The 15,121-nt window shown below is 45.3% G+C and overlaps 1 protein-coding gene across 1 annotated transcript in view; it reads right to left on the bottom strand.

The window, feature by feature from the left end:
- Positions 1-2,641: 2,641 nt before the first annotated feature.
- Positions 2,642-15,121, bottom strand: part of LOC144696822 (sodium- and chloride-dependent GABA transporter 2-like) — an 82,630-nt gene continuing 70,150 nt past the window's right edge. Inside the window, exons 14-15 of the mRNA XM_078568570.1 lie at positions 7,718-7,888; positions 2,642-2,680 (exon numbers count right to left, since the gene is read on the bottom strand). Coding sequence (XP_078424696.1) covers positions 2,642-2,680; positions 7,718-7,888 — 210 coding nt within the window. The remainder of the gene's footprint in view (positions 2,681-7,717; positions 7,889-15,121) is intronic.

Genomic DNA, 15,121 nt, shown 5'->3' with positions numbered 1-15,121 from the left:
GAGTGCAGCTCCCACAACACTCAAGAAGCTCGACACCATCCAGGACAAAGCAGCCTGCTTGATTGGCACCACATCCACAAATATTCACTCCCTCCACCACCGACACACAGTTGCAGCAGTGTGTACCATCTACAAGATGCACTGCAGGAATTCACCAAGACTCCTTAGACAGCACTGTCCAAACCCATGACCGCTACCATCTAGAAGGACAAAGGCAGATGTGAATACCACCACCTGGAAGTTCTCCTCCAAGTCACCCACCATCCTGACTTGGAAATATATCGCCGTTCTTTCACTGTCACTTGATCAAAATCCTGGAACTCCCTTCCTAACAGCACTGTGGGTGTACCTACACCACATGGACTGCAGCGGTTCAAGAAGGCAGCTCACCACCACCTTCTCAAGGCCAACTAGGGATGGGCGATAATTGCTGGCCCAGCCAGCGAAGCCCACATCCCGTGAATGAATTTTTTAAAAAATTGATGAATCTATGAGTGTCTAAAGCGAAAAGGTAATCTGCTGGTATGCCCCGATCTTGTGTTGGTAACCTTTTTGGAGGTTTATTTAATTGCTTGTAGTGATCTGTGAGGTTGTCATTCTTGGATGCTGTTCCTAGTTGCATTTGGGATCTTAGCCTAGATGTAATAGGACTGTACGGTGGTTGAGGAGCTGGAATCGATCTGATTTGTCCTCGGTTATATCTCACCATTCCTGCTTTCTGTACAATGACCTCATAGGACGTTGGTGCTGAACAAATCCTTGTCCCCTCGGCTATTGCCACATACCTTCTGTGGGATCCTGGCTACAAACTTGTACTTGAAAATTTGGCAACTCTGTACCTGGATTTTTATCATGCATGTTGACCATGTAGTTTTAATATTGCTCTCTAGTTTCTAAGGCAGCAGAATGGGTACACACTGGCCGGCCAAACGTGACCTGTGTCGGTGATGGAATAGTTGCACTTAGAGGTTTTGCTCTCAGATGTAACATTGCAATATCTTGCTTGGTCTGTCTACATTTGAGAATTAGGGATTTCACTATATGAATCATTCATTCAGCTAGGCCATTAGGTCTCGGGTAATGAGGAGAAGTAGAGTGATCAATATTCTACTTCTCACACATATCCTGAAATGGTTTACCAATAAATTGCAGACCATTATCCATAATGATCTCTCTTGGCACAGCAAGTAAAGTTCAAATAGCGCTTAGGGTGTGCCTGACAGTTGTGCTTGACATATTGTGCAATTTTTGAAGAATGGGACACTTAGTAAAGTAGCCGATGATGACCATGAAGTCAGTGCCACGGACATGAAAGAGGTCCAATATGATAGGATGGGTAGGAACTTCATACAGAATCAGTGGTGCTTTGTGCTGTCTAGGCAAATGCTCATGACATGCCTCACACTTCTTGATGATGACTTCAGTGTCATTGTTCATACTCGGCCAATAGACTGTGTCTCCTGCAAGGCTTCTCATCCGATTTATGCCTATGTGTGAGTGATGAACTTGTTAGAGGATATCAGGTTGCAAAGATTCCGGTATGATGACCTGCCTGCCTTTAAAAATGACTTCCCGGGAGATGCCTAGTTCATCCCATTAAGGCCAAAATGGTCTTGCATGTTCGTGGAAATGCTGAATTGATTCAGGCCAACCTTTGATGATGGTTTTCCACAGTTTCTGCAGTAGAATCTTTCACTATTTCTTCTTGTAGCTGCTGGCATTTACATTATGCAAAACATACCAGGTCAATTTGGACAACATCTTCAAGATCGATGTCAATGAAGTCAACTTGCACATCTGTTACGTCATCTGTTTTCATTGGGTTAGGCAATCTGCTAAGAGTATCCAATGTGACCATCAAGTTCCTTGGCTTGTATCTAATCTCATAGTCGTAACCTTGATTTTTTATCAAGAGATGTTGCAATCTTTGCCATGCACTGGTAAATGGTTTTTGCAAAATCGCCTCCACTGATTTGTGATTGGTCTCCACCACAAATCTTTTGCCAAAGAGATAGGTACGAAAACGCATGATTCCAAACACTAAAGCTAATGTTTCCTGCTCGATGTTGGCGTAGTTGGATTGCGTCACAAACAGATTTTTAAGAAAATACAGGCGGTTTGCCTTTTTGTAGTATGCATGCAGCCAGTCCTTTCTATGAGACATCTTTCCCCAGGGTAGTTGTCTCCCTGGGATCGTAAAATTGCAATGTTGACGCTTCTGATAATGACTGTTTCAGTGCTTCAAATGGGTTCTGGTGGTCTTCGTGCCACAGGAGAGGTATGTCCTTTCTCAACAATCCCCTTAGTGAGGAAATCTTTTTAGCAAACCCGGGAATGTATATAGAGAAGAAATTAAAGAGGCCTAGGCATCTTCAAAGATCACCCTTATATTGAGGAGTTGGCAACAATTAGGGTTGTACTGGGGACGTGTAAGCTTTGTCGACCCACGAGGATCACTTCGTACTTACATCCATCCTTGAGTATCTCTTCGCTGCTAAACATTTTGGGCTTGACCAGAAGATCTTTCTGAAATGCTTCTATGGGAGTAGATGCAAACACCAACTCGACAATTCTGTCTGCTAGCTCTGCGTTTGAAAAATCACAGTAATACCCTTTTCTCTACATCAGCTGACAAAGTGGTCTATGGATTCTGTAGGCTGTTGTTGAAATGAGATGAACTCTAGCCAATGAAAATGGAAGTTTAACTTGATTCTGAACAGGTCTTCCAATGTAGTCCATGGGCAGAATTATGCCCTTGGCGTGCAGGCTTGGCGAGGGCGGTCAGGAAACCGACTGCTGCCCGCGATCAGGCCCAGAAGGCAATTTCACGCTGGTGGGCTAATTAAGACCCGCCCAGAATAAAGACTGTGTTCATAATAGGCAGAATAAAGACTGTGCCCACACGTGAAACACAAGCGGTAGTGCTAAGCGCTAGTTACCTGCACAGCTCATGTTTGGCTGACCAGTGTGTACCCATTCTGTTGCCTTAGAAACTAGAGAGCAATATTAAAACTACAAGAGAAGATGGCCAACATGTGCGATAAAAATCCAGGTTGCTAAGGGAGGCAGGGGCTGCGCGTCACATAATCAGGGAGCTGCCTCAGGAGATGAACTGATTTTTTTAAAAATTAAAGATTTTATAAATGTTATGAAGCATGTCCCTCATGTGACTCTGTCACATGAGCAGGGGCATGTTATTAATGAAAACATAAAGTTTTTATTTGATTTTTATTTGCTTTTGGAAACCTTACCCTGCCTGTGGATGAGGTTTCCAAAAAAGTGCAAAGGCCGCTTAGCCTTCTCCCCTGCCCATCAACGGTAAGGTTGGGTGGGCAGCGAAAAATTCCTTTTAATTAACTTGTTAATGGCCTTAATAGGCCTTTTGATTGTCAGCGGGCACGTGCTGACTCCAGCGTATGCCCGCCAGCCGAAATATCGCGTTAGTGTGCAATGACGTTGGGATGCACATCCGACATCATTGCGTGTCATTTTATGCTCGGTTGGGTTGGGCACGCGCCCGCCCGCTGAGCTGAAAATTTTACCCCATGTCTTTTGGGGATCGTTTAGCTCTTTTCTGTTAATCCTGACGTGTTCAGCCTGCATAGACCTTCATTCCCAATTGTTAGGTGAATTTTTATGGCTTCCTTGTCTGGTTCAGACACACCTGAATTAAGAATCCATAGCTCTGTACGCTGTTGAAACATTTTGAAGTTGGGCCATAGGTCAGCTGTGTTCCAATTCAAACTGTGGAATTTTGTGCACATTCGGACAATACCCCTTTTGCCCTTCCTTCTTCTGTAGTAGCTGGGATGAGGGTAGATATGTTTTTCCAAGTTCCACTCACGAAGAGAAGTTGTTGTAGGAATGTACCACTGAGTAATGGCATCTTTGATTTTTATTTATTTGTCAGAAAGTCCTGAAGCCACTCATTATAATCACAACCTTCTTGGTCTGATTTTTATGACTTTTTTATGTTAGACTCTCCCTCGCTCGCTATCGATCTGGCCACACCCTGGTCACTCACCTTTCCCGACTGAGCTAACCTGGTGTTGGTCCTCGCGAGGCGCTGTCCCACTCATGGAACTGACAGGCTATGAGCTTCAATCTCACCAAGTGGGATCGTCTACTCACCAGCTCTTTACTTGAGCTCTAGCTTGGCTCTGTATCTCCAAAGATTTTCTTCACAGTCACCACACTGCATTTTCAATATTCTCCAGCTCTCTGACTTCGCTGTGGTCTGACCTAAATGTCAAGGGTCTTCTCATGCCCTCATGTAGCACAATCTAGGTTGTTCACCATGTCGTACCTGTACTTAATCTTGCTGCCATTTGTCTTATCACCACTGATCATCCTGTGTAATTATAATGATATAATACCTTGGGCTGAATTTTCCCCTATTGGGGGCAGGCAGGCCCCCAATCGGGTGCGCACCGCCATTTTATGTGGGTGGGCCAATTAAGGCCCGCCCAGCGTGACGCACACCCGGAAGTGCTGAGTGCTCCCTGTGCATGCGGGGGGATTCCCTGAGCGCAGAAATCTCTGTGCCTCAGGGAGATTAGTTTCAGTCTTGAAAAATTTAAGAAAGGTGAAAAAAAATTTTAAGGACATGTCCTCTCATGTGAAACTGTCACATGTGCTGGGACATGTCCATTAATTTTTTGAAAATTTTTTATTTAATTAATGAACCCTTTATGAAACCTCATCCCGCCCATGGATGAGGTTTCATGAAATACGCAAAGGCTGCCTGGGCTCTTCGCCTGCCCGCCAACCTTAAGGTTGGACGGGCAGCATTCTTAACAGCTTTAATCACTTTGTTAATGGCCGTAATAGGCCTTTGACAGTTTGCCGGGTGCGCAGCTGCTGTGGCTGCGCACCCGCCAAACTGACAATCTAAATGACATGCCATGATGCCTGCCCGACATCACACGTGTCATTTTACGTGTCAGGGAGTGGGCCCCACCCCCACTCGCTGACGGGAAAATTCTTCTCCTTGGTTTATTTAGTGGACAAGTTACTAGATACCAATCACTCATAAGGGATTGGGTAAACATGTTATGGGTTTATTTATTAAAACTAGGCACATGAGAACAAATTACACGTAGGTATAAAACTTGAAGACATCAGAGCTGTGTGTGTGCTCTGCTCAAAGAAAAAGTGAAACTATGACTGGATCACATGACACATTTCCCTTCTAGAGATGTCATGCTTGTATCCCTTATTGCAACAATATGAACCCCAATGTGCATATTGACCAGTGAAAGTAGGCTTGCAGTAGACAGAAGTGAAGAAACTATTAGCAGATTTCTCAATTAGCACATTGGGCAAAGGGAGTGTTAGAATGCTCCATCTCTGGCCCATCCTAAATTACCTTGGAAAGGCAAAGTATCTTAAAAATTTGAACAGCAGGTTAAGTGAACCATTTTGTGCTGCTACTATGCAGTGGTGACATGCATGTAATTTTCTATTTATAGGATGCTGTCATCAGTCCAAAAAGACACTCTGCTTACCACACAATTGAGCAACATTGTGTATGAATTTCATTGCCAGTGTGATGCCAGCTACATAGGCCATACATCCCAAAGATTGGCTGATCGAATCAAACAACATGTTTCTCTGGCTGTTCATAATAGGCAGAATAAAGACTGTGCCCACGCTTGCAAAACCCAAAACAAAACATCTACTATTACATGTAACTCTGCACAGGGTAGCTGAACAATCCTGAGTGTGCTAATAGCTACACTAACAAGCAATTTAAGGTAATCAGTCAAGCTCATAATGTGTCTCATTTACGCTTGCTAGAAGCAACATACCTTCATAAACTGGGACCCCTTCTCTGCAAACAAATATGTTCAAGCCTTACACCTTTTTTAAGTTACCCAGGAGCTTGGGAAGCCTATAGTTCCCCCTTGCTTTCTCCATGGCAACACGTTGGCCAAGCAAAGTTGACTTGCCAACCAATTAGCATCCCTTTTCTCCTGCAGTATAAATTGTTGCAATGATTTGAAATTTGGAATTCTTGTTTTTGTCCTGATGAGCGCAAGACAAAAAGCTTCTGTAACATGTTTCTCTTTTCACCGATAAAAATGCCATTTAATATTTACACAAAAGTAATGTTAACATTTTCCGTTGTTACTATAACAATTTATGTGAAAGAAAATTGCTCAATATAGGGCAGTGATTCAATTTATAGCTTGAGAGTTTAAAATCTCCTGTTGGCAGCATTTCATGGTGGCAATAAATCGTCATTCAGTCAGTACTGTGGTTGCAAATTATTCAATAACTATTCAGCTGATGTGTGACTACAGCAGAGAAGCTTCTGTAAAACAGAGAAGGGAATAAACTGTTTGTGTGCCTTTTTCACTGGAGGGGCCTTGCACACATCCAGGACAGAATGCAAAATTGGGTGAATCACCCCAAAAGCTCAATTTGTGGGGCCCTCAATTATTGAATATCCAATGTGGAGCCAAAAATGAGATAATACTCTGGAACATCCAGTCTTATTAACATATGCAAATCTCATTATAAAATTTTGTGGGCTCAAATTTTATGAGTTTGGGGAAGGCAGTGTGAACTTTGGCCACAAAGATTGGCTGCAGGGGTTCCCTTTACCAGGAGTCTGTGCTTCCTGACATAGTCAGAACCCGATGTGATACTGGTTGATTGCCTGGATCCCCAGAATTGAACAATCAGCTCTTTACAAAAGAAGATGAAGAGAATGTGGCTACAGTCTATGTGGGGTGGGGGAAGGAGCATAACAGGGACTGTGGACACCCCTACCTCAATGACAGAGGTCTGCTGTATTTTCAAACTCCATGGGAAGGTGGCTGTCATAGATGCCAGGAAAATTAAATGTAATATCATTGACTCCGTTACATTTTACCAGTGCTAATGGGTACAACCTAATGTTGCATCATGGTTTGTGCACTTTCAGAATCCATGGGCAGAATTTTGCCCTTGGCGTGTGGGCTCAGCGGGGACAATCGGGGAGCTGACCGCTGCCCATGATCGGGTCCGGAAGGCAATTCCACGCTTACCGCTACCTGTGCAGGATGGGGGTGTTGGGGGGGAGTGTGAGTCGGGCGAGCACGATCTTCGCGCATGCGCACGAGTGTGCGCTACATAATCTCCCTAAGGCATCTCTCTGCCTCAGGGGAGATGATGATATATGAAAAAATATGATTAAAAAAAATTAAAATGTAATGAAGCCTGCCCCCTCATGTGACTCTGTCACATGAGCAAGGACATGTTAATAATGAAATAATAAAGTTTTTATGTGATTTTCATTTGCTTTCAGAAACCTCATCTCGTCCATGGATGAGGTTTCCAAAAAAGTGCAAATTTCTTTTACTTAACTTGTTAATGCCTTTAATAGGCCTTTTAATTGTCGACAGGCGTAATGCCAACTTCGATGCACGGCCGACAACTGGAATATCACTTGAGTGTGCGATGACATCGAGCACGCGCCTGACGTCATCGCGCATCATTTTACGCTCGGTCGGGTCTTGCATGCGCATACCCGCCGAGCTAAAAATTTTACCCCATGTGTTTATCAGTCAAGACTTTCAAGGTCCGTTGGCTTGTCACATTTAGTATGATACTCCTGAGCTTTTATAAGCTGTCATCCAAACGTAACACTCTCATAATCCTGGTGGCACCGCAATCTCCAACTAATTAAATGCTCAGCTTCAGTTCAAAATCTGTGAATAAAACACATTACCTCCTTAAGAGACCCTTTGGTTGTGCAGATCTTATAGAGGATCCAGAAGGGAACACAAAACATGGAGGAGAATGCGAGCAGCCAGCCTAAAACATAGCCCCATGTTGGATATACATAGGTCTTGTTATATTTGAGAGGTGTGTATTTAACCAATGAGAAAATGAAAGTACCCTGAAAAAGAAAAGGACATGAATAAGTACCAGCTGACTGAGATACATGGCAGAAGGTCAACCTGAGGGAAAGCACACTGGAGCTGTGAAACAAGAGGTAGGATATGGAGTTCTGCTTGTAATTTTGGAGTGATGATTGATGGTGACTGTTGCTGAACATGGCAAGGTCACAATCAGCAGAGGTCAGCAACTTATCTGTGTAGGGGGGGTTACAAAAACTAGAGAGAAATATCAGCGTCTATACACTTCTTACCAGTGAGTTATTTGTTGCCAGTTGTGAAGCCTTGGGAGCAGGTTTATTGTCCTCTAGGCATGTTGTGTGACATAAAAAGTACCAAAAAGGAACAAAAAGAAAATACATGTCTCACAGAAAAAAAAACCCAAGGGAAAACAAACATTGTATGGGGGCAAATTAAACAAAATCCACTTGACGAGAAGTTAATGGTAAGGGATCAGCCTTCCCTTTTGCACCGCGCCTAAATTTACTTCACATTAATTTGATTGAGTTCTTTGATGAAGTAATGAAGAGGGTGGATGAGGGCAATGTAGCTGCTGTTGTGTATCTGGACTTTCAAAAGGCATTTGATAAAATACCACATAATAAATCTGTCAGCAAAACAGGAGCCCATGGGATTAAAGGTACAGTGGCAGCATGAGTGCAAAATTAGCTAAGGCGCAGAAAGCAAAGAGTGGTAAACGGTTGTTTATCAGAATGGAGGAAAATATACAATGGTGTTCCCCAAGGCATGGTGTTAAAATCACTGCTTTTTATGACAACATATTAATAACCTGGACTTGGGTATTTGCAGATGTCACAAAATTTAAAAATATGGTAAACAGTGAGGGGGAGACTACAGGAGGACATAGACAGGCTGTTGAAATGAGCAGGCTTATGGCAGATGAAGTTTAATGCAGAGAAACGTAAAATGATTTATCTTGGTAGGAAGAATGAGAAGGGAATATAAAACTAAATGGTACAATTTTAAGTGGTGCAGGAGGGCTGTTACAAAGACATAAAAGTCCCAGATATAGGAGAATAAGGAGAGAGCATGTGGAATTAGGGGATAAGTAGCAGAATGGATAGCTAGCTGGCAGGAGCTAAGAAGGGGGGTTTTGTGAGATAAGTGGTGGGACACTATGTTCATAATTTATATTAATGATTTAGATTTTGAAAATAAAACAACTGCCTGAATTTCACGTTCCCCCGCTGGTGGGCTTTTAGGCGGGGTGGAGGGAGGAGAGCGTGAAATTGAAGGAACGGGGTTCCCTCTGGGTTCCCGCCTGCCTCAAAATTGCAGCGATTTTACACTGGGGCAGGCAAGGCCTTGGGCAGGACACTCAGCCTTGACCCAGTTGAGGCCCTTAAGTGGCCAATTATTGGTCAGTTAATGGCTGTTTCCCACCCAGCCTCAACTTTTAGGCCTGTGGGAGGACTTACCTGGCGTGGGGGAAGCCTGGAAATGAATGGGCTTAGATCTTGGAAGGGAAGGGGGTGGGGGAATGCTCTATCAGAAGCCCCCTTCTGACTTAAGGCCTCCCCCTCCCCCCATCCAGTGGACCTTCCTTCCCCTCACCCCCACCAGCCCCTCCCCCGACAGCCCGATCGCCCACTTTGCACTCAAACCCTCTCGCCCTGGAACACCTTAAATTTATCTTGCCGTCCAGTCCCGGGACTTGGGCTCAGGCATCTTCCTGAAGTTCCTCTTCTGTCCACTGCAGCTCTTGTCGCTGCAGGGATCCCTAAGGTGGGTCTTCCTTCCGAATGAGAGGCGGAAGACCTGCCTGCAGCTAATCGACGCTCATTCGGGTGTGAAATGGCTGCGGGGCAGTCAGAGTCGGCGGGGACCATTCTGCAGGTGGCGGGAAGGGAGAGCCCACCATCCGAAAAATTCAGGCCACCATTTCTAAATTTTCTCCCAATACCAAATTGGAGGGGACAGTCAGAGGACTACAACAAATTACAAAAAGATTTTAATAAACTTGCAGAATGGGAAATAATTGACAAATGAATTACAACATAGATATGTCTGAAGATTTAAATTTTGGTAAGAAATGAGGAGATCACATATTACTTGGAAAGGAAGAATCTAAATGAGGAACAGGAGTAAAGGGATCTGGGAGTACAAATACACAAATCAGTAAAAGTAACAACGCAGATTTAAAAAGCGATTAAAAAAAGAAAACCAAGCACTAGGGGTTATTTCCACAGGGGTAGAATTGGAAAGTAGAGATGCCATGCCATACCTGAATTGAACCTTAGTTCAGCACTTGGAGTCCTGTGGACAATTCTCATCGTCATATCATAAAAAAGGCAAAGGCACTGGAGAGAGTGCAAAAATTATTTCCAAGAATGATACCAGAAATGCAAAGTTATACCTATCAGGAAAGGATGAGCAGGCTGGGTGTCTTTTCTCTTGGAGAGAGAAGGCTGAGGGGTTACCTAAGAGAGGTTTTTTTAAAATTATGAAAGGTTTTGATAGAGTAAACAGAAAGGGCTGAATTTTTGTTGCGAGGTTTTTGGGTCAGAAACATACCTCAGGTGTGAAACTGATTAAAGTTCAGGTTTTCACAGGGTGAGACATGAATTGGTTTGGAGATGGGTTTCCCGTCCAATTAGAACCAGTGGGTGCAGAAAGAAAGGTGGGTCAGATGAAATGTGGGACTCACTTATACACCCCACGGCAGCTATCGGAGGCTGCTAGTTGTCTAGAGGGAGCAATCTGCTTTTTGTGCCAAAGTCTTCCCTTCACCAGAAGGAACTTAGATGTTACAGGGGAGCCAGAGGCCTGGCATTTGGGCAGAGAAGGCCCTCCCTTCATCAATACTGACCTGGATCTAATGCTGGAGGCCATAAGGGAGTGGAGGAAGGTCCTCTTCGCGGATGGTGGCACATGAAAGCCACCTCGTCCTGTGCTAGGGACACATCTCTGTTCAGTGTCAGCTCCCTTCTCCTCCTCCTTTTGATCTCTTACCTCCTGCTCCTCCTCCTCTCTTGATGAGCTGTCTCCTTCCAGGGCCTCACCATTCTCAAGGTCCACATTTCTCTGGAAGGCCATATTATGAAGGGAAGACTTTGGCACAATGAATGAGACATTTGCAGAAGGGTATTGGAGAACGCCACCTGCCCAGTCCAAGCACCAGAATCACACCTTCAGACTGATGGTCTGCTCAACCGTTGTCTCACTGAACAAGTGGCACTGGTTTTATTGGCTCTGTGCCTCTATCTGGGGGTCCCGCAGAGGAATGAACTACCAAGTTTTCAATGTATTTCCCTTGTCCCCTAGGATTTATCGACACACTTTGGGTGTTGGAGTGAAAATCTGGGATGGCCTGACTGGCAAAGGAAGAAGGAGTCATGGCAGCTGCCAGGAAAGTGAACGCACACAGAGAAAAATCTCTTGTTACGATTGCAGACCAGTTGGTCGTCAAGGGAGAGGAAACCCTTCCTGTTGATGGATCTCATTGGCCGGTCACTCAGTGCCTGATAGCCACATGGGCACAATCGATGATGCCTTACACATGAGGGAATCCAGTGCTGAAGGTGAAACCCTGTGTCCTCTTTCCCTGTAAGGCTGTGGTTGTCATTAAATGAACGTGCTGCCCAGCTCTGGCAAAGAGGGCATCAGTGCCCAGTGAGATGCTGTGATGTGCTGCCATTTGCGAGATACCACTGAGATTTGTAACTGCTCCTCTGTCCAGAAGTGAAAAAATTCAAAGCGGCTGGCAGAGAATTGTGGCGAGTGCTGCGACATGTGATGTCTTCTGCAACAAGGGCACAGATGCCTGTGACCATCTACCTGTTGAGTTGCAGTCTCCCACAGCACTGGTTCTTGGATATCTCCAGATAGTTTCACCTTCAGTGGAGGGTTTGGCCTCGATTTCCTTCCTGCCCCTCTTTCTTCTCCCATGCCCTCCTGAGGCTCTGCCCTTTTTGCAAAAGGGTGTTTCCATTGGGCCAAAAATCTGACAGTCATACACCCACTGCCAGTTGAAACCTTCCTTCTGGGCAGGTGGTTAGCCAATTGTCCATGGCAGCCTTTACCCCTGCTCTTCTGCAACCCCCTGTGTGCCAAGGGGTGCTGACCCCATTCAAAGCCTGGGCGCTGAGTGCCCACTCTACCTGCCACCCACACAACACCAAGGGCATCCCCTTACCAAGTACTCAGTCTCCCTTTGCCCCACTGCCACTTTTAAGGTGCCACAATGATGCCCTGGAAACCTATAGATAAAAACAAAAAGCTAAAAGCTACTGCGGATGCTGGAAATCCAAAACAAAATAAAAACAGAATTACCTGGAAAAACTCAGCAAGTCTGGCAGCATCGGCGGAGAAGAAATCAGTCAACGTTTCGAGCCCTCATGGCCCTTCAGCAGAACTGAAGCATAGTTTCAACAAGGGAGAAATATAAATTGGTTTAAGGTGGGTGGGGGGGAAGAGACACATTGAGGGTGTGGTGTGAGCAGATAATCAAAAGATGTCAGAGACAAAAGGGTCAAAGAGGTGTTGAAGGTGGTGGTCTTTGTCTGAGAAAAGTGCTAATTAAGAATGCAAGACAGGATATTCAAAGTACAGCTCTAGTGGGGGTGGGGTGGAAAGACTAAAGGTTTTAGTTTTAGATTTAAAAATAATGGAAATAGGTGGGGAAAGAAGAATCTATATAAATTATTGAAAAAAAAAGGCGGGTGGGGGGGGAAAAGAAACGGGGTGGGGATGGGGGGAGGGGGGTTTAAGATCTAAAGTTGTTGAATTCAATATTCAGCCCAGAAGGCTGTAAAGTGCCTAGTCGGAAGATGAGGTGCTGTTCCTCCAGTTTGCGTTGGGCTTCACTGGAACAATGCAGCAAGCCAAGGACAGACATGTTGGCAAGAGAACAGGGTGGAGTGTTAAAATGGCAAGCGACAGGGAGGTTTGGGTCTTTCTTGCGGACAGACCGCAGGTGTTCCGCAAAACGGTCGCCCAGTTTGCGTTTGGTGTCTCCAATGTAGAGGAGACCGCATTGGGAGCAACGAATGCAGTAGACTAAGTTAGGGGAAATGCAACCTCGGTTAAGGAAGAAGGAGGACATGTCAGAGGAGCTGTTTTTGAAGGTAGCGTCATCAGAACAGATGCGACGGAGGCGAAGGAACTGAGAGAATGGGATGGAGTCTTTACAGGAAGCGGGGTGTGAGGAGCTGTAGTCGAGGTAGCTGTGGGAGTCGGTAGGCTTGTAATGGATATTGGTGGACAGTCTATCATCAGAAATTGAGACAGAGAGGTCAAGGAAGGGAAGAGAAGTGTCAGAGATGGACCATGTGAAGATGATGGAGGGGTGGAGATTGGAAGCAAAATTAATCAATTTTTCCAGGTCCTCCTTCTTCCTTAACCGAGGTTTTCCATCCACGGTCGTTGACAGGGCCCTCAACCGTGTCCGGCCCATATCCCGCGCATCCTCCCTCACGCCTTCTCCTCCTTCCCAGAAACATGATAGGGTCCCCCTTGTCCTCACTTATCACCCCACCAGCCTCCGCATTCAAAGGATCATCCTCCGCCATTTCCGCCAACTCCAGCATGATGCCACCACCAAACACATCTTCCCTTCACCCCCCCTGACGGCATTCCGTAGGGATCGTTCCCTCCGGGACACCCTGGTCCACTCCTCCATCACCCCCTACTCCTCAACCCCCACTTATGGCACCTCCCCATGCCCACGCAGAAGATGCAACACCTGCCCCTTCACTTCCTCTCTCCTCACCGTCCAAGGGCCCAAACACTCCTTTCAAGTGAAGCAGCATTTCACTTGCATTTCCCCTAACTTAGTCTACTGCATTCGTTGCTCCCAATGCGGTCTCCTCTACATTGGAGAGACCAAACACAAACTGGGCGACCGTTTTGCGGAACACCTGCGGTCTGCCCGCAAGAAAGACCCAAACCTCCCTGTCGCTTGCCATTTTAACACTCCACCCTGTTCTCTTGCCCACATGTCTGTCCTTGGCTTGCTGCATTGTTCCAGTGAAGCCCAACGCAAACTGGAGGAACAGCACCTCATCTTCCGACTAGGCACTTTACAGCCTTCTGGGCTGAATATTGAATTCAACAACTTTAGATCTTAAACCCCCCTCCCCCCATCCCCACCCCGTTTCTTTTCCCCCCCCACCCGCCTTTTTTTTTCAATAATTTATATAGATTCTTCTTTCCCCACCTATTTCCATTATTTTTAAATCTAAAACTAAAACCTTTAGTCTTTCCACCCCACCCCCACTAGAGCTGTACTTTGAATATCCTGTCTTGCATTCTTAATTAGCACTTTTCTCAGACAAAGACCACCACCTTCAACACCTCTTTGACCCTTTTGTCTCTGACATCTTTTGATTATCTGCTCACACCACACCCTCAATGTGTCTCTTCCCCCCCACCCACCTTAAACCAATTTATATTTCTCCCTTGTTGAAACTATGCTTCAGTTCTGCTGAAGGGCCATGAGGGCTCGAAACGTTGACTGATTTCTTCTCCGCCGATGCTGCCAGACTTGCTGAGTTTTCCCTGGAAACCTATGACTTGTTCCCCACTCTTTACTAATCTTACTTCAGCTAGTCAGTTTCTGATGACATTGGGTAACCTTGCCACCCGTTTAGAACCTGAGCTTCACCCTTTGACAAGTTCTTAACGAGCTTTTAAACAGTGTTAATTGACCTCAATTGGGAAGAGAGCGGAATTCCTGTTCTGGCCTTTCCTGCTCTAGTGATATTTAGTGATTTTTGCCACACTACATGGCACTGGTATGTTTTCCACACACACCGCCCCCCCACCCCCCCACCCCTCTCCGTTCCTGACTTTGGGGGCGCCCCAAAAATTCAGCCTAAGGGGAGTGTTTTCACTTGCAGGGAAGAGAAAACTAGAGGCCATTAATGAGATAACCACCAAGAAATCAAAGAGGGAATTCAGAAGAAACTGCCTTATCTGGAGAGTAGTGCAAATATGGAACTCTCTATCACAGGGAAGCAAATGGAATAGATGCATCTAGGGGAAGCTTGATAAGCATATGACGAAAAAGGGAATAGCAGGTTATGATGATAAAGTTAGATGAGGAAGAATGGGAGGAGGCTCAAGTGGATCCTAAATGCCTGCATGGATTGGTTAGGCTGAATGGCCTTGATCTGTACTGTAAAGTCTATGTAAATATGGGACCTAAAGTTGGTTTTATATCCCCTGTTGTATTGCTGTCCAGTAGTCAGCTTCTTAGTAAATTAAGTAAGTTC

Source organism: Cetorhinus maximus, chromosome 22 (assembly GCF_964194155.1).
Source record: "Cetorhinus maximus chromosome 22, sCetMax3.hap1.1, whole genome shotgun sequence".
In the NCBI taxonomy this organism is placed as follows: Eukaryota; Metazoa; Chordata; class Chondrichthyes; order Lamniformes; family Cetorhinidae; genus Cetorhinus; species Cetorhinus maximus.
Note: the sequence above shows the minus strand (reverse complement) of the source record. Positions and strands in the feature narration are given on the sequence as shown.